Below are 24959 nucleotides of genomic sequence, written 5' to 3'. Positions count from 1 at the left end.
AACAGAATAATCAGAGAAGCCATCGAGACAGAAAAACGCCCACACAGCATGAAAGGCGGGACAATACCTCCCGCCTGCCAGCCATTTGGAAGCCTGCCCTTATTGATAACGAGTCCCTAACATGAGGAATGACACCAGCCCACACTCAGAAGGACCAGAAACCAGACTGCAACTGCACCATCAGCCACTTTCAGCCAAAGAAGCTGAAAAAATTTCGCATTTACTATATGGATGATTTGAAACTCTGTGGAAAGTCAGAAATAGAAATCCAATCATTGACAACACAGTCCGAGTATTCAGCACCGATATTTCAATGCAGTTTGGCATGGAAAAATGCGCCACTGTATCCATAAAAAGTGGCAAAATCACTGCATGTGAGGGAATTGAAATGCCCAATGGCCAATTAATTAAATGCAAAGAAAATGAAGCCTACAAATACTTAGGCATTCTGCAGTTGGATAACATCAAGCATGGAGAAGTAAAACTATTGTCAGGCGAGAGTACACCAACAGAGTTAGGAAAATTTTGAAATCTAAATTGAATGGTGGAAATACAATCAAGGCCATAAATACCTGGGCAATACCACTTATAAGATACACAGCTGGTATAGTTAACTGGACACAAGCTGATTTGGACCTTTTGGACCGAAAAACCAGGAAACTAATGACAATGCACTACAGTTTACATCCACGTGGTGATACTGATAGACTGTACCTGCCCCGAAAATCAGGTGGCAGAGGATTATTACAAGTGAAGCAAACAGTTGAAGAAGAAAAACATGCACTGGCTGATTATTTAAAAGAAAGTCAAGAACATCTATTAATCAAAGTAAAGAACAAAAATCTACTGAAGGCCCAACAGACGAAACAAGAATACAGAAAAGAAGTGATAAAATCAGAATGGAGAGTTGGCAGAACAAAGCACTGCATGGCCAATTTCTGGGGGAAAAAAAAGATAAAGTGGACAGTGAACAAACTTGGTTATGGTTAACAACCGGTACATTAAAGAAAGAAACAGAGTCACTAATCCTGGCTGCGCAGAACAAGCTATCCGCACAAATGCCATTAAGGCCAAAATCGAAAAATCCTCTGATGATGCCAAATGCAGACTTTGCAAAGAAGCTGATGAAACTGTTGATCACATACTCAGCTGCTGTAAAAAAATTGCGGCAGACTGATTATAAATTGCGGCACAATTCAGTAGCACAAATGATCCATTGGAATTTGTGCAAAAATTATAATATTAAAACAACAACAAACTGGTGGGAACATCAGCCTGAAAAAGTCACTGAAAATCAGATGGTCACGATCTTGTGGGATTTTCGCATACAAACAGACAAAATACTGGCGCATAATACACCAGACATCACACTGGTTGAGAAAAATAAGGTCACAATCATAGACATCGCAATACCAAGTGATAGCAGGGTCGCTGAGAAGGAACATGAAAAAATCACAAAATACCAGACTTAAAAATTGAAATTCAATGACTGTGGCGCAAACCAGCAGTGGTAATTTCCAGTGGTAATTGGCAGACTGGGTGCTATTCCAAAAGCACTGGAATTACATTTAAAACAGTTAAAAACTGACAAAATCACCATCAGTCAAATGCAAAAAGCCGCACTGCTTGGATCTGAACGCATATTACGAAAATATGTTATGACGTCCTAGGCCCCTGGGTGGGGCCCGACTAGTAACCAATGCCAAATCCGGCAAAACAACTGGCTGATGTGATACATTCTTGTATAATAATAATAATAATAATATAATAATAATAAATTAAAGAAAGAAACAGAGTCACTAATCCTGGCTGCGCAAGAACAAGCTATCCGCACAAATGCCATTAAGGCCAAAATCGAAAAAATCCTCTGATGATGCCAAATGCAGTCTTTGCAAAGAAGCTGATGAAACTGTTGATCACATACTCAGCTGCTGTAAAAAATTGCGCAGACTGATTATAAATTGCGGCACAATTCAGTAGCACAAATGATCCATTGGAATTTGTGCAAAAATTATAATATTAAAACAACAACAAACTGGTGGGAACATCAGCCTGAAAAAGTCACCGAAAATCAGATGGTCACGATCTTGTGGGATTTTGCATACAAACAGACAAATACTGGCGCATAATACACCAGACATCACACTGGTTGAGAAAATAAGGTCACAATCATAGACATCGCAATACCAGGTGATAGCAGGGTCGCTGAGAAGGAACATGAAAAAATCACAAAATACCAGGACTTAAAAATTGAAATTCAACGATTATGGCACAAACCAGCAGTGGTAATTCCAGTGGTAATTGGCACACTGGGTGCTATTTCCAAAAGCACTGGAATTACATTTAAAACAGTTAAAAATTGACAAAATCACCATCAGCAATGCAAAAAGCCGCACTGCTTGGATCTGCACGCATATTACGAAAATACATTACGACGTCCTAGGCCCCTGCGTGGGCCCGACAAGTAATCAATGCCAAATCCGGCAAACAACTGGCGGATGTGATACAATTCTGTATAATAATATAATAATAATAATACTCTATGGAAAGTCAGAAATAGAAATCCAATCATTGACAACACAGTCCGAGTATTCAGCACCGATATTTCAATGCAGTTTGGCATGGAAAAATGCGCCACTGTATCCATAAAAAGCGGCAAAATCACTGCATGTGAGGGAATTGAAATGCCCAATGGCCAATTAATTAAATGCAAAGAAAATGAAGCCTACAAATACTTAGGCATTCTGCAGTTGGATAACATCAAGCATGGAGAAGTAAAAACTATTGTCAGGCGAGAGTACACCAACAGAGTTAGGAAAATTTTGAAATCTAAATTGAATGGTGGAAATACAATCAAGGCCATAAATACCTGGGCAATACCACTTATAAGATACACAGCTGGTATAGTTAACTGGACACAAGCTGATTTGGACCTTTTGGACCGAAAAACCAGGAAACTAATGACAATGCACTACAGTTTACATCCACGTGGTGATACTGATAGACTGTACCTGCCCCGAAAATCAGGTGGCAGAGGATTATTACAAGTGAAGCAAACAGTTGAAGAAGAAAAACATGCACTGGCTGATTATTTAAAAGAAAGTCAAGAACATCTATTAATCAAGTAAAGAACAAAAATCTACTGAAGGCCCAACAGACGAAACAAGAATACAGAAAAGATGTGATAAAATCAAGAATGGAGAGTTGGCAGAACAAAGCACTGCATGGCCAATTTCTGGAAAAAATAAAAGATAAAGTGGACAGTGAACAAACTTGGTTATGGTTAACAACAGGTACATTAAAGAAAGAAACAGAGTCACTAATCCTGGCTGCGCAAGAACAAGCTATCCGCACAAATGCCATTAAGGCCAAAATCGAAAAATCCTCTGATGATGCCAAATGCAGTCTTTGCAAAGAAGCTGATGAAACTGTTGATCACATACTCAGCTGCTGTAAAAAAATTGCGCAGACTGATTATAAATTGCGGCACAATTCAGTAGCACAAATGATCCATTGGAATTTGTGCAAAAATTATAATATTAAAACAACAACAAACTGGTGGGAACATCAGCCTGAAAAAGTCACTGAAAATCAGATGGTCACGATCTTGTGGGATTTTCGCATACAAACAGACAAAATACTGGCGCATAATACACCAGACATCACACTGGTTGAGAAAAATAAGGTCACAATCATAGACATCGCAATACCAAGTGATAGCAGGGTCGCTGAGAAGGAACATGAAAAAATCACAAAATACCAGGACTTAAAAATTGAAATTCATGACTGTGGCGCAAACCAGCAGTGGTAATTCCAGTGGTAATGGCAGACTGGGTGCTATTCCAAAAGCACTGGAATTACATTTAAAACAGTTAAAAATTGACAAAATCACCATCAGTCAAATGCAAAAAGCCGCACTGCTTGGATCTGAACGCATATTACGAAAATATGTTATGACGTCCTAGGCCCCTGGGTGGGGCCCTGACTAGTAACCAATGCCAAATCCGGTGAAACAACTGGCCGCTGTGATACAATTGTATAATAATAATAAGTCGTCTCTGGGCATTAGCACCTAGTCTCTTATCAGTACTGGTATATACATGCATTAATTCCCTGCCTCCTCTTACTGACCTAGTCTTTAAAGTAATTCAAATATTAAACAATCTTGTGAACTGGTGAAGGATTTCATCATAGTTATGACTCCAGTGATGTCATAAGAAGTTGAAAAGACAGACTGGCAGTCAAAAGTAGAACTAGAAGCAATGAAACATTGGACTGCTTTTGTGCTAGCTGGGGAAAGTGAACCATCTCTTGAAAAGGACAGTGTCAGTGTAGGTTAATGCCAAGGGATTTTGCAAGAGCTGATCTGAGGAAGAAAGTACAGGTTGGGCACAGTTTAAAAAAGAAAAGTATATGACCATAGCACTCTTGCCATTCTTCATCTACAGTGGATGCTTAGTGCTATTCAGATACTTATCAATTGATATGGGGAAAAGGGAAGGAGAAATGGGCAGATTTGATATATTAAATGGGGAGATTTGAGCCAAGGTGGTGCAATGGTTAGAATGCAGTACTGCAGGCTTCTTCAGCTGACTGCTAGCTGCAGTTCAGCAGTTCAAATCTCACTGGCTCAAGGCAGATTGTTGAGGGCAATAAGCTGATAACTGTAAACCGCTTAGAGCTGTAAAAGCACTATGAAGCGGTATATAAATCTAAGTGCTATTGCTATTCTTTTGGATTGTGGGCAGCCAGAGTAAATTTAAATCAGAGCAAAGTATCTCATTGCAAAGAAAATTAATCACAGCTTATTTTTTATGATAAGTTGTACATGCTGCTTTTATGGATCACTAGCATTAAGCTAAATATCAGAGCTAGATGATGAGCTCAGGCAGCACTGTATGAGATATAAACTGATATGGAGGAAATGAAGGAAGTGAAAGCCAGCTGGAGTTCCTGGAAATGTTGACTAAAAAGAATTAAGTCAAGAATTGGACAAGTAAAAGGTCAAGAAAAAATTAATAGCCCAGGAAATTAACATAACATAACTCATAATTAACATAACTCACACTTACATTACAAAATACAGTACGCATAGACTTCTATCCAAATGCAAAGCCTTCACTATGAATCAAGTTTATTCCTCAATGGATTTAGAGAGATATTTGAGGTAATCAGACTAATACTGTAACATCAGGGCAACAAAATACAATCAAGACTTATTTGCTCTTGTTCAATGGGCAAAATTTTGGCAACTAAAGCTGTAACTCTTACCCTAATAGATATATCTGGAGAGATTCTAGGCTGTGATTATCCTGAATCTCTTTCCCCCTCCTCCATCCAGCTGTCTCCTCTAACTGCTATCATGTAAAATTCAGTATTTTTGTAATAACCCATTGAATTAAGGTCAGTAAGAATTCAATTTAATCAACTGGAGCTTGTTATGTTACTATATGTATATATTTTTAGAAGTAAGTTGATAGAGGGAACCCCATGTATCTATTTAATGTTGTACTGCAATTTCTAGCATTTATCCATTAACCATGATAGCTGAGGCTGCTTAGAACGCTTAACTTCAACATATATTCTGTCTCATTGAAAGACCTGAAAACATTTACGAATTTTTAAGCTTGTTGACTTTTACCAAGATTGGGGCTATATCCCTGGTTTAGAGGAATTTGGTTTTATTCTTGTCTCTTCACCATCTTTAAACTCTTCTGCTTTCTTTGTACTGTTTGTATTAATTTAGTGTAGTTTTTATCAACATTGCTTATTCAACCAGACCTTCTATTAAAAAGTGCCCTAGGAGCTAATAACTAGGTTATTGATTGTCACTTCATTTTCTTTGGAAATGAAACCCATCTGAGAGATATGAGACCATGAAATATTAGCAGATTCTCAAATGTTTTATAAGTCGTTTTAGAGTTTGATTGTCAGTAAGAACAATTCCAAATGAAAGTGAATAGATTGACAGCTTAGAAGTCATAAGAAATTATTGTATTTTTAAAAATACAGTGTTTGTTTTTGTGCATGTGTATTTGTGTGCATAGATAGAATAGCTGAGTAAATCAAAATATATTCTTGCTTGTGTAAACATTAACTTAGAGCTGTTTCATTTATTCAGATACCTTTGATGAATGGGCAGATGGGTCATCCCTCAAGACCTCAGACAAACTATAGTCAAATCCATCATGCTGGACCCCAAACATCGGTGGCAAGACATCCTTCCAGAGAGCAATTGATTGATTATCTGATGCTTAAAGTTGCCCATCAACCTCCCTATGGTCAACCTCAAGGCCCAACCAGACAATGCCATGAGGTATCAAAACAAGATGCAAGGGAGATATTTTTATTTTATGGATCATTGATCCATAATTTATTGTGGATTTCATTCCCATAACTAAGCACTGAAAATTATATTTAACTGTGATTCTGTTTTGCTGTTATCTTCCACTGGCCTCTTGCCTCTTTCAAAAGTGAAATTATACAAAAATGATAATGGCTTTATTATCACAGTACTATTTTACTTTCATAGACATTACTGAGGAACGCTGTCAAAATTTTAGATACACTTTATTTATTTTAAAGAGCTAACTTTTGACTTAAAAATTCCCTTCAGTGTAGTTTACAAAATCAATATAAACTATATCTCTAAAATAAATAAATAAAACTGTAAAAATAATATCTCTAACATATTCAAGATAATTGGGTTGATTATCTTCATTTTCACAGTCTTGTATATGTAAGTAACCTACTTTTAAATATTATGTTTCATATTTTAGATTCGAGTAAGAATTGAAAAAGACCCAGAACTTGGATTTAGTATATCAGGAGGAGTTGGGGGTAGAGGAAACCCCTTTAGACCAGATGATGTGAGTATTAATTAAAAATATGTTCTTTAAATGAACATTTATCCTTTATCCATTGAGGCACTGTTTACCATTTGAAAAAATTGAAAATACAAATATCACAAATATACTGAAAATTTATACATCAGAGTTGAATATTTTGTTTTTTGCTTTTTTCATGCATTCTTAATACATTGTTTATAATAATTCATATAAATCCTAAAATTGTATATAATTAAACATAATTTTGTACATATTCTAAATCTTGAGTACTTTCTATAAATCTGTTTCTTTCGTGCTTTCATTTCCTAACTGGTGAGTTGTAACTCTTCACATACGCACCACATCTTGAGTCTGTAAGCATGTATGGGTGGATTGGCTTGTTTCTTTAGCTTATTTGCCATTCAGTTTCTGAAGATTTGTGAGATAACAAGTAATATGGTTAAACTATTGCAATGATCTCTCTGTTTAATTTCCTTAAATAATTGTCTAAAAGCTTCAGTTAATATGGAATGTGACTGTTAAGCTGCTAAGCAATGCATACTAGAAATAACACTGCCTTGACATTAAAAGATCTGCACTGTTATTTGCAGGTTTGATTTGTGCATTGCCATATTGCTTTTACTACAAATAGAATATTTAATCCTTCCCTCTGTTCTTCGTTAAATGAAGAAACAGGAATTCTTCATGTCCATTTAGCTGTTTTGGGTTTAAAATGGTACTTTTATTCTCATGGATGCCATCCAATATCTTTACATCTGTATAATGAACATAAAATATAAAAATACGTTTAAATTGTGAATTTTAATTTCCTACATCTATCTCAATATCACTTATTTGTGTGCTTATTTTTCATTAACCTTTCATAATACAAACTTTTCAAAATGTCTTCAAATTGTCAGGATTAAAATACTGAAATGATGTTTGTTCATTTACATAATCTTTTGATTAAAAAAGCTGTCTTCACCATGAAAATTAGAAAAAATAAACATAACATAAACATAGTGCATAATAGAAAATAATTTCAACTATACAGTAACACTATAACACAACAGTAACACTATTTCCAACCATCCCTGCTAGGTTCCCCAGAAAAGCAATGGGGAACCGAGCAGGGAAGATTGTCATCGCCACCCTCTCCAATATTTGGGAAGTAAGCATACTTTATGGCTCTCTAAATAAACAAATTTAATTGTAGAATCTGCTATATTGAAAAGACTTAGCAGCCTAGTGGAACCTATATATGTCAGCTAACAAAAATCTCTGCCAAATTGATTCCTATAGGTTGATAAACCTAGCAGTCCAGCTCCACCCTTTTCAGAATCCATGAGATCAATTACCAATGTAATTACCGTAATGATCACCACTCTGACCAATAAGGCTTTTCATTAGGCTTCAGCAAATCTATGCACTACAGTTACATCCTGGCAGTTGATAAATAGCCAATTCCTTCCCCAATTCTTCCATTCAGAGTGGAAGAATTGTATTACTTAAAACTGAAGGGGGGGCTTGGGAATGTTTGGAAGTTTTATGATAGCTTCCTGGTTGGGAGCTTCGCCACAGCAGAAATAAAAGTTATATGCAGTAAAAAAGATTTGGAATATTAACTATTGCCATTCTACTCGTGGGGTACTAACTGATATGGTCTAATATTGTGATATTAAGATGGGTTCTTTATTTTCATTACTATGTAGTTAACATGTATTTTGTATCAGAGGCAAGTATAAATGTAATATTATTCAGACATTGGGCTGCAGAATCCCACATATCTACTAACTGCCTTTCTTGTACTCATACATTCCCTACACATTTTAGTGGCTTTAATAACATGCATGAATTTTAGATTTGAAACATTTTTTGTTCAAAATAATATAGACAGCCAATAGCTGCTGCTATTAATACCTATGCAGTATAAATACATGTTTATTATAAGATGAATACTACTACTGTTTTGTTATCTTGAAGGGTTTTTGTGACTAGAGTACAGGCTGAAGGACCTGCATCAAAATTATTACAGCCAGGAGATAAAATTATTCAGGTAATATAATTTAAAGTATTCATAAATTATTTTCAACAATGTTATGCCGTTGCAAGATTCTATCAGTTTTCTGAATTTTATGTAAATAATTAGAAAAAAAGTCTATTAATACCGTATCTTTTCTCTGTCACATATTATAAACCACCCTGAAAAAAAATCTGAAGGCAGCATACAAATGATTAAAAATGAATAATTGTATAAATCTTTGATTTTAAATAAAAAGGCGGACAAATTACCATTTTGAGTCTCATTGCAAAATAGTACAGTATTTGGTAAAGTTTCCAGATAAGGTGTTTGAATTAATAATTTAATATTTCAGGATTTGGTAGCTTATAGTCTTAGCTGTAATGATAATGATTTTGTTAATTCAATTCCTAGAGGAAAGAGAGGCTGTGACTGTATATTGAACATATGTTTGCTCTTTTGTGTTCCTCCTCCATTGATATGTTATTGGAACAACAACAAAGTTTTCTGAAAATTACAAATTAGAATTTCATTTGAATGGTGTTCCAAAACAAAATAAAGTTCAAAAACAAAATTTAAAAACTTATTGAAAATATTTTCTTTTAATTTATTAATGTATTTGTTTCTTTCCAGGCTAATGGATATAGCTTCATCAGTATTGATCATGGGCAAGCAGTATCTTTGCTAAAGACTTTTCAGAACACAGTGGAACTTACTATTGTTCGAGAGCTTTCTTAAACACTGTGGAGAAAGAGGAAATTCTGTGTAATTTTTGAAGGACTTGTGGAAAACTTAATATTTTGACTATTTTTGTATGCAAAACTTTTAAAACTATGTACAGTAATAAAATAATGAATTTGTGGTTATGGGGAAAAACCACTGTAAAGAATATAAATGAAGCAGTTATGGAAATGCATATGGTGATTAGAGCTAAATTGTTTTAAAACAGTGTAGCAATCAAGGATCACTCCTCCAAGAACAAACCTGTGGTGTATTTTGTACAGATGGTAGGTTTATTTTGTGGGTAATTCATATACATTAAATAACTTTGTGTACAAGGAGCCTCCGTTGTAGCCAGTGGACAGATGGCAGGGCTTTCTGTCCTATAGCAATTTTGTTGCCTTTAATTTTTCATTTATTTTTAGAATCTGTGTTGAAACCACTTCAGTAGATATTGGTAAGAAATTTTAAAAGTTGGCTTTGCAATGTGAGTATTGTATAGATGAATTGCTAGACTGAAAGTGGACTGATTGGATTAAATTAAAAGGCCAGATAAAAGTATGAAATTAAAAGAAGGGGAGATGAACTTAATGGGAGAATCTATATGTACCAATTGAAAAAAATGCAATAAAAATGAAGGGTTTTTTTAAAAGCAGAGTGAAAATATACTTCTGGAAGTTCTACAGGATTGGTTCATATCAAATCAATTGCCTGTCATATTCCTACGTGTAATTTAGTTTTGAGTGTTTTTAATCATACATTTTTTAAAAAATAATTATTCTATTGAGTTGTACTGAAAAGGTACTCTCATTACAAAAATTCCTGGTTTTATATAAAATAATGATTTTCTTCTGCTTTGTATGAAATGCTCCATATTCAAATTATTTATACATTTTTGAAAAGAACCTGAAATGGCCAGTTTTTGCTGTGTTGCCTGTAATGTATGATGATGCGTAGACACATTGAATTTTAACATGTGCATGTTCTGAATAGAAAAGCTGTGGTCTTTTCAAGGAGGCTTATGATACTGAGCCATATGAAGATTGGGCTGCCCCAGAATAAACGATTCAGAAAGAACTCTGGATTTTCGTTGGCCTTCAATTGCCTTGAGACTAAAAGAAATAATACGATGGAGCTATAACCAAAGCCAGGTTATGGGACGCTGTTGCACAGCAATAGAAGGTTGCTCCCTATTGTAAAGGGACAGGTATTTTTTGGGCCCACCAACTTGTATGATCTTCTTAAAAGGGCTGTTCCTACAGGTGACATTAAATGTGAACTCGACACTTCAGAGTCATTAAAGGATTTCTAACTATATTAATGTAAGAGTGATTTATTACAAGCTGCCTTTTGTTTATTATTACTTGCATAAAACATTGGATTATAATTTTGTTTATGACAAATGTTTATGTTCTTCATGTTCATGATGCAACAGAGATAATATTGCCTAATTCACAAGATAAAAAGTAATACATAGATATTATGGACCACAGAAGAGTGCCATAGAAGACAACTGTTTTTAAAAGTGAATGATCAACCCATCATTGGAAAAATATTCATTTAATTGAAATTTTAATAGAAATTGTTAGTTTTAAAAATAAATTTAGCGAAGTACCAATCCGTTAAAGATTTTGCAAAAGCATACTTGAATGGAAAATCCACATTGTTAGCTCTCAGTAGTTTTTAAATGATAAACTTAAATGATATTGCACTTCACTTACCAACTGAATATTGTACTGCATATAATTCTTAATTTTAATTGAAATCCTTTAACAACTCTTTATACATTAACTTTAGTTGATTTTATTAAAATTTACATAGGCATTGTTTTTTATATTAGCAGAAATGTGCTGTATTTTGGTAAAATTCACATTTTCTGTGTGCTGTTAATCTTTAAAAAACATAGCTATATGTTGACAAGCGTGTTGCTATTTTATTTACAATTTATTCAGTGACTCACATTCATATTCATTGCTTTTAACTATTCAGTCTTTTAATAAAGAGAATATAAGAAATGAAATGAAATAATTATGTGATAGATAAGTTTCAGAACTGAATATGGATTCAATTTATCTTTGCATACAAGATGTAAGAATGAAATATGTCCCAAAATATTGTATTTTGTATGAAATGAGAAATATTCCTTAAACTAAATTAGAAATTCATTTGAATATTTTTTGTTAAAAACATTGCCAATTTTTTCATTGTTTAAAGTAACAGTGCAAGAAAAATGGTGCTTATTGTCTGTTTGCAAGGAAATAAAATTCTGTTTAAAGTTCTTTTGTGGGGAAAAACATTGTCAGAATAAATGTTTGAGGAGAGATGTTGAAAAAGAAGCTCATCAAAACAGGAAAACATTTTTTTGAAGCCATGGGTTTTTAATGTTTCTCATTTTATCAAAATATATCTGGAAATTTGATAGAATAGATACAGAATGGATCATGTTATCAATTCAGGTTTTTTTGTAATAGTTCTTTAAAGAATCAGTTCAAGTGAAATTTTTGGAAAAAGTCCCACATATTTATTGTGTAAATATTTTTTTTACTATTTTTGACGAGTTTAAAAATGTGTACATACTTGAACACATCTGTGAACACAATCATAGCAATAAGAGACACACAGAACCAAGCCTTTATCATTAATTTGCTGTATACTACTTTTTAAAATAACTATTCCCTTGTCAGCCGCTCTGTAATGTTTTATTGATCAGCATTTATTCAGCATTCCAGTTTTTTGTATATAATTAAATTGTTTCTGGAGTAACACATGAGAAGAATAGATAATAAAACTAATGCTCTTTAAAGTTATGTGTACTTTCTTGGTTTCAATTTACATTAGTTTTTTATTTTTTATAAATTGTTGAACCCCCCCCCCCTTGGAATTTCTAAATAACTTTTAAAAAATTATTTGAATTAAATACAATGTATGAACAAATCATTTCATACTGATTTGCATTTGATACTGATTGCTATTCCAGGTTAAGTAAATAGACAGATTGACTCTTAGATGAAATTCACAGCAATTTATCAATGGCAACAATTTAGAGAGGATGCTTTTCCAGGTGTCTCAGTTATGCTGTGTGGGAGTTCTATTTGCACAATTATTAACACAAATTCAATACCAATTACTAATGAGAAGTATTGCAAGTCAAACAAGCAGTTCATTTTGAAAATATTAAGTGCATTTAAAATACAAATTTGTCAAAACTAGTTCAGGGTTTTTTGCTTCCTTAAGACCATTGGCCATTTCACACCTAGAAACTAAAGTGTTTCAAAATCCGAATCTTTTTTGGACTCTTTTTTTCATCCCTGAACTGTTAGACTGACCCAGAGGGAAATATCCAAAATTTGATATCCAAAAATGTCCAAAATATTTGCCACGCTTCTTAGGGACCTGAAACCATCTCCGAAGCGAGTTGAATCTACCCAGAGGAAAGCTTGCTGAGGACCCCAGTTCCGAGAGAACTGCTAGGATCCCATTCCTGCTCTTTCTCAGTGTCCTCCCTCCTTCAGCTTTGGAAAAGCCTTTCTCCGTTATTCCGTTACTGCGCTTTCTGTTAGATTTTCAAAAAGCCATGAAAAGACGGGATAGAAAATTAAATTGATAAACCATGCATTCATTGTGAGGAAAATACGTGATTTGTGAGAGGACACTCAAATTAACATGAAAGCGCTGAAAACATACGAAGACGTCTTTCTGCCCAACCCTCGTTTTGTCCACGCTCACGTATCTGCCATCACATTGAGCAGTCGTGGTGGCTGTGGATTCCCACTTCCAAGAGTTGAACGTTTTATGGCTCTGAAGCTGGCGCAAGAGCCTCAGCCCTAGGATGCGTTTTTAAACTTGGTCTAATCGGTTACAACCTAACAACGCTAATAGTATTCTTTAGTGCCGTGAAGGATTATTGTTGCCATACATGGAAAATCTACCTATAGAAGACGCTTGCGCTACTTAAGGATATTTTATTTGTCTCATAATTCCATAAAACAATTTTGTATAAATATGAGACAAGAAAATATGATTAAGGCGGGCGCTAAAAATTCGTGACTAATTCGTTAGGTTTACAAAATAGTGTATGTCGTCATACCCTGCACCCGCCTAACCCCTCCCCCCCGTTCCCACGTGCGTCAACCAGCGAATTTGCTTTATGCGGGAGAACTTCGTCCTAGCCTGAGGAAAGGTTGGACTTCCGCATTGTGCCTTGGTTTTTTGTATTTGGGATACTTTGACCATAGAGCTGTCCTCTCCAACTTGTCCCTTTTCAGACTTGCTGGACTTCAATTCCAATAGTGGCGAGATAATTTATCACTCCTGGTTAACAATGACAGTTCAAAATAGCGACTCCCCCCTCCTCTACAAAATAACCTTTCTAGGAAAGCCATTCCCGCAGGGAAAGCGCTGTTAATGCTTCCCACCTCATAGAATATCACGTGAACGGAAACATCGCAACGTATAACACTCTAGACGCCTTTTCTATGGTAACTTCCGTCCCCTCGTTTACGTGCGTTGGCTTGGGTCAGATAGAGAAATTGCCGCCATCATGATGAACAGCGGTGGAATCGGGGTCCCCCTCGGCTTTCCTTTAACTCCTACTTCGGTTATTCAAGTCACTAATTTATCCTCCGCGGTTACTAGTGAGCAGATGCGGACGCTCTTCGGTTTCCTAGGTGACATTGAGAGAGTTGCGCCTTTACCCTCCGGAGTAAGTGAGGCCCTGGAAGCCATAGAGAATGGCGGGAATGACTGTCTTTTAAGGAAAGGGGTATATTAAAAAAAAAAAGCTGACCGGATGCTGCGCCCTCCATTTTGCTTGTGGGTGGCTGGGAGTAGCTCCGTTTTGAGGCTTTTGCTTTCTGAGAGGATTGTTGCCCGGAGTGAAGATGGCACCTATTCATGGATTTATTTTTCTCCCTCTTTCGTCTCAGTCCTATCATTCTTTTCCCTTTCGGTATTGTGAGAAATGCCTCCGGCGTTGAGGTTGGCGCTTCTTTGTTAGACGTCCTGATCCGAGCCCTCTGCAGATAAGGTTCTTTCTGTGGGAGCTCCGTTGGTTTGGCTTTGAAAAAGATGCGGCAAGGGAAGTCCTCTAGCTCCTTCCCAGACACTTCTCCCTCTCAGCTCATCCAACCTCCCGAATTAGATTCTGTGGTGCAGTTTATCAGCCTTATTCTTTCAATCAACCTTAGGTCCCCGTAGAGCTTCAATTCCTTGTGTGTCCAATCACACTTGGCCAATAAAGAATTCTATTCTATTTCTATCTTTGCTTACTTAATTGGAACAGGGGTTAATGAAATTTCATGGGGCTGAACCACCAATTCAGTACGGTTAGGATAGGAATTGCAACCTATTTAAAGCATCTTTAGTTTAATATTGGGGATAAATAGAGGTCCTTCCTTATAACATGTTATCGCAGATACTGTATCACCTTATGTAAAATCTAAAATCTGGATATGCATCTCAGTCTTTCAATAATATTCAGAGTAGGTTGAATTGTTATGGTTTCCCAAAAAGATTCCCAGCTTGTGTTCAAGTACTTGTAATCAAGTTGTTAGAATTCTGCATGTAAATGTGCTCTGGGATGAAAGGTACCAAACATGTCACTGATAGCAGACATGATTCTTTTTATTAAGAAGATAAACTTTAAGGTTAAGATATACCCAAAAGCAAATATTTATGTATTTAACTATACATGCTTTTCTTTTGCTTCACTGATCTGGCGTTGAAAAAGACATGATCTTAAAGGCGTCCTGAATATTAGAAGTGAATGTAGACTTAATTCTGATGAAGGACATTCCACAGAAAAGGAAACATAAAAACATAGAAAACTGGTGTCAGAAAAAGGCCTCTAGTCGTCTTTGGAGGTTTTTTATTTTTAAAATGTTTGTCAGATGTGACATGGGTTTATGTTTAAACTCACTTACTAATAATTCACCCAGTGTTTCTGCTGGAAGCTGGTCCCAAGCTTTCAAACATTGCTTTTGAATTTCCCTCCTATCAGTTTGAGACTCTGCCCTTATGTTTTGATTTTGCTTAATACTGAAAATACTGCCTTCTAGTATTTCATCCACACTTGTAATATAAAGGTTTCAGACTTTCAGTCATGTTCCCTCCCCTCCCCTCCCTGCTGTCCTATAGGTTGTACATATTTAGTTCCTCCATTTTTTCTTGGAGCTTTCGCAGAGTCCCTACTCATCATATCTCTTTGGGATGGGGAGTCTGAGCCAGGACTCTGAAGTCAGAATTTTGAACTTTATAAAAAGTGATAGCGGATAATAAAATAAAATCTATAGTGCTACTAGGATTTAGAATTTGAAAGTTTTGCTTTCCTTTTTGCTGTTTTTCTCCTTTTTTAAAGCTTTTTTAATTTGGGGAATAATTTTCTTACTTTGATCCTTGGCCTTGCCATTCCCATCTCTTCATTATAATTTATTCATAACAGTATACAATAAAAATAAGTTTATTTTTAATTCTTGATATGTAAAAATATAGAACACAGAAATTATTGTTTATTAGAAAAGCCAAAATATACTTAACATTCACTTTTCATAAATAGCCTGCTCCAGCCTTCCAGTAGTCTCCCCATCAGATCCTGATATGTAGGGCACAGAAAAATACTTTCTATTGGTTAGTTTCGTGTATCACATAATGATTTAATAGCAGGAAAGGAATGGGACATCTCTAAAAGAGAGAATTATATCATCCCCACTCTGGATTCCTTATCACCAGTAAAATATCCAGGTTTTTTTGTGTGGTGTGTGAAAATAGCTTTTTTAAATGTCAGTGCTGAGATCCTGGAATCTTGGGAGTCTGCATATGGATACTAGATTATTCTATATGCCTCTTAAGATAAAACAAACTATTGATCACTGACTTTTTATGTTGTTTCTTTCTTGAATTCAAAAGTCTTTTAGTATCTCCTTATGCCAATCTCTGTTCAGCAAATTCAAACTGCACAGTCAAAATATTGAATAAGTAAATATATTTTGTTGCCCAATTTTTGATTTAATTTTTATTGCTTTCTGAATATGAATTTGCATATCTCACAGCTTCAGTAATTGACCTAATGTTATCCATGATCCTTCTATTGTTAACCTTCATTATGACAGTTAACAATTTTGCCATTTCAGACCCAGTTACTATTTTTGATATCGGTATTTTGTCTGATTATATATTACTTTTAATTAATTGATGTTGACATTTTTCTTTTCTCTTCCCTGTTTACTCAGTGGGAACAGATGAATAATTAATTTAAATATTAATTAATACAAATAAAGAATTTGTAGTCTGAAGCATGCTTTATTACCGTATTTTTCGGGTATAAGATGCACCTTAATTTTGGGGGAGGAAATCAGGAAAAAAACCTTTGCCTCTTTTCCAGCAGCATCCATCAGTATTCATCTGGCTAACATCTTTGCTGCCTCAGTTGGAACCTGATTCCCGAAGTTGCCTAGGAACTGCGATGAAAGCCTTTTCAATAAAAGTGTAGGGTCCCCTCCCCGATTCCAAAAAGGGTGCATGCAGAGGCCAAACAAGTGCATCATGTTTCAGGTGGCAGGCAGTTCCAGCACGCGCTGCTACCTGAAAATGCTTTTCTTCCCAGTTCCCTGGTGCACATCGCAGAACCACGCGCCCTCCTCCTCTCTACAGACTCACCGCCTGTTTTCTCCTGGCCAGCACCGTCGGCTGGGGGAGGCAGGGAGAATAGTGAGAGGGCAGCGCAGTCGGGCAAAGGCACAAGAGCCAGGTGTGGACACAGGGCAGGCAGATTAGAGGCAGCCAGCTGAGCGAGGATCCCCGCTGCATGGAACCCCCTGAAAATGCGACAGGCGGAGCGGGTGGGTGGAGCTACATTTGGAGTATAAGATGCACCCAGATTTTCACCCTCTTCGGGGGGTAAAAAGGTGCATCTTATGCTCTGAAAAATATGAGTATTATTTTCTAATGTGCAGTAATCATAACTAAGCTAAATATGAACTAAATAAATAATTGTGCAATTAGCATTATTATTAATAGCTTTCAAAAATTGAATGCCAATGCAGAAGTCTCAACATAGATCAGCACTATAATGTTGGAGATGCTACTTATTGGCTACAATATTTTAGTTTAGATTTTGGTCTTCCATGCCTGCAATTAATCTAATTGTTAAATATATTAAAATTTTAGCTGTTTTAACTGGTCTTGTAACAGAAATATGAAGTATTAATGATATATTTACAGTTTGTTTATCAACATTGTGTAACACAATTTGAACCCAAAATAGTTATTAATTTTAAGGATTTTTAAGCCTTTTAAAATTACAACCTGTGCAGAAGAAAATAATTTGAAGTATTCTATAGACTAAAATACTCTTACTTTGTAAATGTTATGTCAAAATATTAAAAATGACCCTGAAGGTTTAATGTCAAAGATGGAATGATAATGTAAGAAAGAAATAAGGCATTCAAAGGAAGATATATAAGTCAGGCATGCTTTGGAAAAAAAGTTCAGATGGTTTCTGTTAAACCTTTTCTTAAGTAATTATAGTTCATAAGTCACATAATGCATCATCTTTATTCCAGATTGACTTCAGTTCATAGAAATCTCCTATGAATTAGAAGTTAGCTAAATAGATTGAATTGAACTGTGGTTTTTCAAGCTCAGCCTGTTGTTTAGAAGGTCTTATCTATAGAGGCTAATTATAGAATAGTCATGTGACACTTATTAAAGCATTATTGGAGTAAACCATAGTTTATGAAAAGAATATTTTTAGTTACTTTTAAACTTAACTAATAATGGTAGTGAAATAATGTTTTATCACCAAGGCTGTGATTATGCTTAGATGTATATTTTATTATGGAGTAAATAGAAAACTCAGTTGTTGAATAATGTCTGGCAAAAGCTTGATATTCTTAACCCCATCTGAAGTACACATATAAGAAATTAAGAATCTGTAGAAGAACTGATGTCTTCTATAATTAACTTTCATTTGCACCAGTGTAAGATACATTAAATGATATTGAAAAATATAAGACAGTGTATATTTTTGGGTGTTTATATGTTCACAATTGCTTTTGAGCACAGCTTGAAAAAAGAAGAAACTAAAACATCTAATTGGTTTTCTTTTTCTTGCAGCAATGCACCGCTCGCTTTTTCTTCCAAAGTATGTTATATTAAGTTTCGGGAGTCTTCAAGTGTTGGTGTGGCCCAGCATCTAACAAATACAGTTTTTATTGACAGAGCTCTGATAGTTGTACCCTGTGCAGAAGGTTGGTATTTTCAGTATGGTTTTTTTTTTTCATTTTGTGGTCTCCACTCTGTCAGTTTGTTCCATATGTTTTTTTCAGCAAATATGTGCATACTTTCTTTAATGTAATGTAGTCTTTTACAAGGAATTGCTTCTTTCACTAATTCTTTTTGTTCCAATGTGTGTTGTTTACCATTTGCCTAGAAAAGTGAGTTGAACAACACAGACATATTTATATATGAAAATGTCCTAAACATATTTTTAATTAATGAGTGAGCACACGTCTTTGTTGCAGCAATAGAAACCATTTTTTAGTTTTTATTATGAGTTATGAAAATAGAATAAGTTTTCCAAGCTAGGTATTATATCTTTTTCAGTAATAAATGATATAAAATATGATATATTATAGAGAGTAGTTACTTAGTGGGGTCAACACCATACCAGGATCTCCAGATTGCTTCAGGTTATCTCAAAATTAAATATTTTGGAAATTAAACATTTAAAATGACTGAAATCCAATCTCCCATGAGAACTCTCATAGTGCATAAGGTGTTAGCCATTTTAACTTAAGGATATATTTTTATGCCCATGCTATTTTTCAAGGCAAAGGCCTTCCTAAAAACTGTTCCTGTATTTACTTCCAATATTGTTGGAATTTTAGTTAAATGGGGGGTTCTATGGGTTTATTTGGACTTTTGTTAGTTTTAGAGTGCATTTATTTTTATATTAGTGTTGCAAATATTATATGATCAGTTATTCCTGTATTAGCTTTGGATTTTGTTAGCTTAGTACTTATATCTGAAGGCCACTTTTGTAGCTTCAGTATAGAGGCAAGAAAGTGGAATAGCCATGCAAGTAACAGGATTTAGAAAAATGTTATTACTAATAATTCATTCATAGTTCATAGTGGGTAGAAAGGAAAATGTTGGGAACAGTAGTTGAAAACCATAGGTACAATTGTAATTATTCAGGCAGAAGTTAAAAGGTGGGATTTTGAACCAAAATATAAATAATTCAAGACTGAGGATACAAGTGAAATGGCACTCAGTGAAGACACAGCATATTTCAAAACTTAACAGTTGATTGTCCACTGCAACCTTACAACTGCATCTATGGTCCATAGTTTAGGTATATATTACTAGGTATATATACCTCCCTTCTAAATTAAAACTATTTTGTGGGATACAGGATGAGCCTTGGAGGTGGCTGAGTTACTTTTGCTATAATGGTGCTGTCTAGGCTGGAACCACTGGTTTCAGCATTGCCATTTTTTATTTTGTTTCTAGATTGCCCATCTCAGTCAGGAAGGGACATTTGCAGCCTTTACTTCTTAGTCTTTTGTTTTCTATAAATCAGTTAAAAATATAGAATTAACAGCATCTGGTTCCTTTATGAACTGCTCTTACTATTAGAAACTTTCTTCTAACAGTCAGTCTGCCTTTCTGAAATTTAAATTATTTTTGGGTTATTTACCTTTTGGAATGAGAGAATTTATTTGGTTTCTTGTAACATCAGATATTTAAAGAGTTCTATCATATTTTCCCTCAGTTGTGTTTCCCCCCCTCAAGTCTAAGCATGTATAATCTCTGCAATATCATTTAATGATATTATTTTTTAGTTTCTCATTGTTCTACTCTGGCTCTACTAACTTCTTTGAATCCTCCTTAAAGTACTATACTATTTTGAACAAAACAGAAAGAAGTAGAAATAGTATTTGTCATGATTTGCCTTTTTATAAATATTATTCCCAGGCTATATATTTCCACCCTATGCTTGTTGGTTGTTTTCTAAGGAAAAGTTTTGCACTTATGATTAATGTTATTCTCTTACTTTTAGACCATTCTCCAAATCAGTCAAGATCATTACTTATTTTACTTCTGGCTATGGGTGCATTAACTAGCTCATTGTATTATGTTCTCCACAAATTTTAGAAACATTTCCTTTTCTTCATCCAATTATAAATTATTAATAAAAATATTGAAGAGTTGAAGATGTAGGACTGATCTTTGTGGCATTCTGTATGAAAACTTTGATTTGATGAGCAAGCATCAATATGCATCTTCTGAGTATGAGTTCTGACCCAGCTGTGTCCACTTATTTGTCATCCAGTCCTTACTTGACTATTTTGCTAATAATGTCATGAGTTACATTTTGAAATGTTTTGTGCACTAAATATACAGCATTCTCAAAATGTGTTCAAGAAGTACTCAGTCAAAAATGACATAAGATTACTTTGACAAGATTTGTCCATGCTAACATTTGGTAAGTAAGTAAGTATATTTTTCCAAATTATTTTTTTATCTTTTCCATAGTTTTCCTAAGTATTGATGTCATGCTGACTGGCACATACTTTTCTGAATCTTTTTCTTCTCTTTGAAGATAGGGACATTATTGTCTCTCTTCTAGTCATCTGGCACTTGCTCAGTTCTCAAGGAATTCAATCAAGATGATTATTTATTTCATGTAGCAGCTGGTTCATCTAGCCCTGGAAATTTAAACTCATTCAAAATAAGAAAGATAATTCCCAGCCATGTTTCTGCTATTCCCAAGATTCAGCCATAGAATTTAAAAGGTTCATTTAGATTACCGAGTACAACCCCAAATTGAAGCATCTCAACCTATTAATTTTCATAATTTCTTGACAAAATCTTCTGTTTGTTGAAAAAAAAAACCTGAACTAAAAGAGGGATTGAATAGCTCTGACTGTATTTACTTTGTTATCTCTTAACATTTTGCCATCTTCATTTTCTTTATTGTGAACATATCTAAAAAAGTCATTTCTGTTATTCTTAGCATTATTAGATTATGCTAAACTTTTGCTTTCCAAACACCATTTGAACAGTTCTATGCAGCCTATATATTGGCTTCCTTTGCAACTGGAACACTCAGTTTTTCTCACATGTTTATTTATTCCATTTTTCTTTTGTAATATCTTTATCCAATTAACATAGGTTATTGCTTATTGCTTGATAGGCCTATATGTAATCCGAAAGATTGTTTTTATTCATATATTATTTACAGCTCTTTGGGCTGTGGAAGATTATTTGCTAAAATACAAATATCAAAAAAGTATCTGTTGCATCTTTATTTGCTTTTCTTAGTCCTTATAATCTTGTCCCAATTCTTGACAAACTTAATTCTGTGAAATCTTTGATTAAATATCATGAAGAAAATAAAGGATAGATAGATGGATGGATGGATGGATGGATGGATGGATGGATGGATGGATAGATAGATAGATAGATAGATAGATAGATAGATAGATTATATTTCCTGTCCATTCAGTCATGTTTGATTCTCATTGACTGCCTGTACAAGTTTCTGCAGTTTACTTGGCAAGGTTTTTCAGAAAACCTTGGAGTGCCACTGCCTCCTTCCTATGGCCGAGAGAAAGCTACTGACCCAAGATTACCCACTTGGCTTTGTGCCCGACAGGGACTAGAACTCATGGTTTCCTGGTTTCTAGCCTGATGCTTAAACCATTACACCAAACTATATATATAATGTTAATTATACAGTATAGTTATATAGTTCGACTTCAGGGAACACAATGTGAAATAATTCTTTTTTTAAGTAACAGATTTTTCCCAGTGCAAAAATGTGGACATATCTGGATAGAGAATATTACAAATGAGTTTCTTTATTTTGTTTTAAAAACAAAATTGTCTGATAAGAGTGACAACTTAAAATTATTAGTAAGTTAAGTCATGTAATTTTTGCTAATTCATTTTGCTTGTACTTATCTTTATATATTTATTCAGGAAGAGCAAATATTTAAAAATATTGCTTTAATATGTTCATCTATTCCCTTTGTCTACAACAATATGATATTGGAGCAGCTTCATAAACTAGCATAGTTATCAAAGGTTACATATTGTACATCTTTGCATTTTGTTTGTCTTAATATATTAATTTGTACTTCTGATCTAAATTATAATCTCGCTTGTATTTTTATATTTGATTTCTAATAAGGATACAACAGAGAATATACCATCATGTATCTGGATTTTCCATGCCTGGAGTAGAAGAGCATATGAAAAGACAATTTCTGTTCTTCTACTTGTTTTTGTGCTAAAAACAGCCCAGAAAGACACACAGATTTCTTCAACTGAAAAAATCTTTCTTTACTAACTTCACTATGCATCTGCTAGACTAATGCAGAGGATTTAGTAGTGTTCCTTAGTCCTATTCTTTCCCTTTATATTTGGCTCAATAATATGAGTTAACAGAAAGCTAAGTCATTTATATTACAATGGCATTTTGATACGTTGTAATTCCTCCCTCAATGAGTTATTAGATTTTTAAAAATGTATTCCCTATTATGGGGTATAAAATCAATAAGATACGACATGAAGGATTATGCATATAATCTATCAGTTTGAATTTTGTCTTTTATCATTTTAACTGTCTGCATGGGAACAAAAACTTGATACACATAAAAACAATTGAAGAGAATGCAGCAGTCATTGGCATTTGCTCCCTCCTCCAGTGTAAATTATTTTTTCCAAATCTGAATTTATGTGGTGACCTTCCCAACTTTTTACTTCCAAAATATGCTAAATTTCAGTTAATATAATTTTTAGCCAGCTGTTTTGGCTGAGAATATGAGGAATTCATTGAGCACAGTGGAAAGATACTTGAATTGGGAAGGATTATTCTACCAATAAGCTACCTAAAAGTAAGCCTATTAGCAGCTATTCCAAAGTAAGTATGCAAAACTATTCCTCTGCAGTCAGTGCTGGGTAAATGTAATTTCTTAATCATTTAAATTTTGAGTTTAATTACAAGTGATTCATATGGTTTATTAAAGTAAAATGCTCAGATCAAATCCATAGGCTTATATATACCAACCTAGCAGTTTCCTTGGATTTCATATGAAAAGTAGAGAGTTACATAGGCTGTAGAGCACACATGCTCTGTCGATCTACTCTCTACTGAGAAATCCAAATAGTGTGATGCCTAATATTTATGAATTTATTGTACAAACTCCAGACACGGGGAGGGAAGAATGTTAATATCTTTTTAAAATGTTCATCTTGTCTGTCAGGAATTACTCATAACATTGCATGGCAATGGCTTCAATGAATATAGAAAAAATGATGTCAAATATATAACTCATACTTCATGATTAACTTTGTGATTTTGGATACAGTGCAACATCACATTGTCAAAATGTGTGGTCCCCTTCTCATTTTATGTGTATTTGAGATTTCTCTCTGACTTCAGTCTAGTTTGAGAAAAGACAAGATTGAAATACATCTGATGCCACCTTTAATCATCATTCTGAACTTTTATGTCCACATTTTCTGGTAGATGGATTTTGACTATTAATTTGGTTTTGTATGTTTTCTCTGTGTGATATTTGTGCATTATATTAGACTAGACTGGCCAAGGCAGACCTGTTACACTTGCCTGAATTAGGCATTGTTTGCCATGCCACTAAACCTGCCGCCAGTGACAACTTCATGGGGGAAAATGAGAACGAGTCTGGCCTGCAGAAGATGGACGCCCTGTCTCTGTTTTATTATTTGTTTTGCTTTATTTTTCTTCTTCTTTTTTAATTTTGTCCCTTTCTTGCTGTAATTCTTTTGTTTATTTTGTGAACTGGTTTTCAGTTCTGTAAAAATGCTTCTGTTTTAGGAATTCATGATTCATTTTAAGTCTATTCTGTGGAACTAATACTGTGTCAGTAAGAGCTGACATAATTCTAAAGTCAATTTAGACTTTACATTTAAATTGTAAGTGCAATTCTAAGTTTAGATAATTTGAAATCAGTGGAAATAATTTCTGTCTTCTTAATTAGGACTATGTTGAGTATCAAATGAAGTGAAAATTGTTTACATTATCTCCATATAATTAAGCGTCTATATTATGCATTGATTTCTCTGGACTAAATTTGAAGTGTTCATTTCTTCTGTAATGTCTTCAGAAACTTTCTTCTCCCCCTGCCCCCACCTTGAACCTCTCTGTTACTTTTCAAATATGTATTTGAGCAAATGTTTTCCTTCATGCCTAAGCTTTAGCTGAAGCCTGTTGAAATTTCTCATTGAGATTTGAACTGCAGGGCATATAAGCATATTGGTAATGTGATATGTCAGAAGGCTAATGTTATTTCAAGGCTAATAGGTTTTCTATTTATTTAATTTTATATTCAATATACTAATTTTAA

General features: G+C 34.5%; 2 protein-coding genes and 1 long non-coding RNA gene across 3 annotated transcripts in view; all 3 read left to right on the top strand.

Annotated features, from left to right (window-relative positions):
- Positions 1-6094: 6094 nt before the first annotated feature.
- Positions 6095-7017, top strand: LOC116506677 (erbin-like). Its single transcript, XM_032214521.1, has 2 exons — positions 6095-6316; positions 6780-7017. The coding sequence occupies exons 1-2, from the start codon at positions 6131-6133 to the stop codon at positions 6882-6884; spliced, it is 291 nt and encodes a 96-aa protein (XP_032070412.1). The 5' UTR covers positions 6095-6130; the 3' UTR covers positions 6885-7017.
- Positions 7018-8812: 1795 nt separating this feature from the next.
- On the top strand, positions 8813-10107 carry LOC116506678. Its single transcript, XR_004255061.1, has 2 exons — positions 8813-8883; positions 9481-10107. It is a non-coding gene; the product is annotated as an uncharacterized LOC116506678 (long non-coding RNA).
- A 3933-nt stretch (positions 10108-14040) lies between these two features.
- The window catches only part of LOC116506227 (splicing regulatory glutamine/lysine-rich protein 1-like), a 29590-nt gene continuing 18671 nt past the window's right edge, over positions 14041-24959 (top strand). Inside the window, 3 exon segments of the mRNA XM_032213876.1 lie at positions 14041-14245; positions 14247-14269; positions 18679-18817. Coding sequence (XP_032069767.1) covers positions 14108-14245; positions 14247-14269; positions 18679-18817 — 300 coding nt within the window. The 5' untranslated portion in view covers positions 14041-14107.

This window comes from Thamnophis elegans, chromosome 3 (assembly GCF_009769535.1).
Source record: "Thamnophis elegans isolate rThaEle1 chromosome 3, rThaEle1.pri, whole genome shotgun sequence".
In the NCBI taxonomy this organism is placed as follows: domain Eukaryota; kingdom Metazoa; phylum Chordata; class Lepidosauria; order Squamata; family Colubridae; genus Thamnophis; species Thamnophis elegans.
This window is presented reverse-complemented; position numbering and strand designations above follow the sequence as displayed.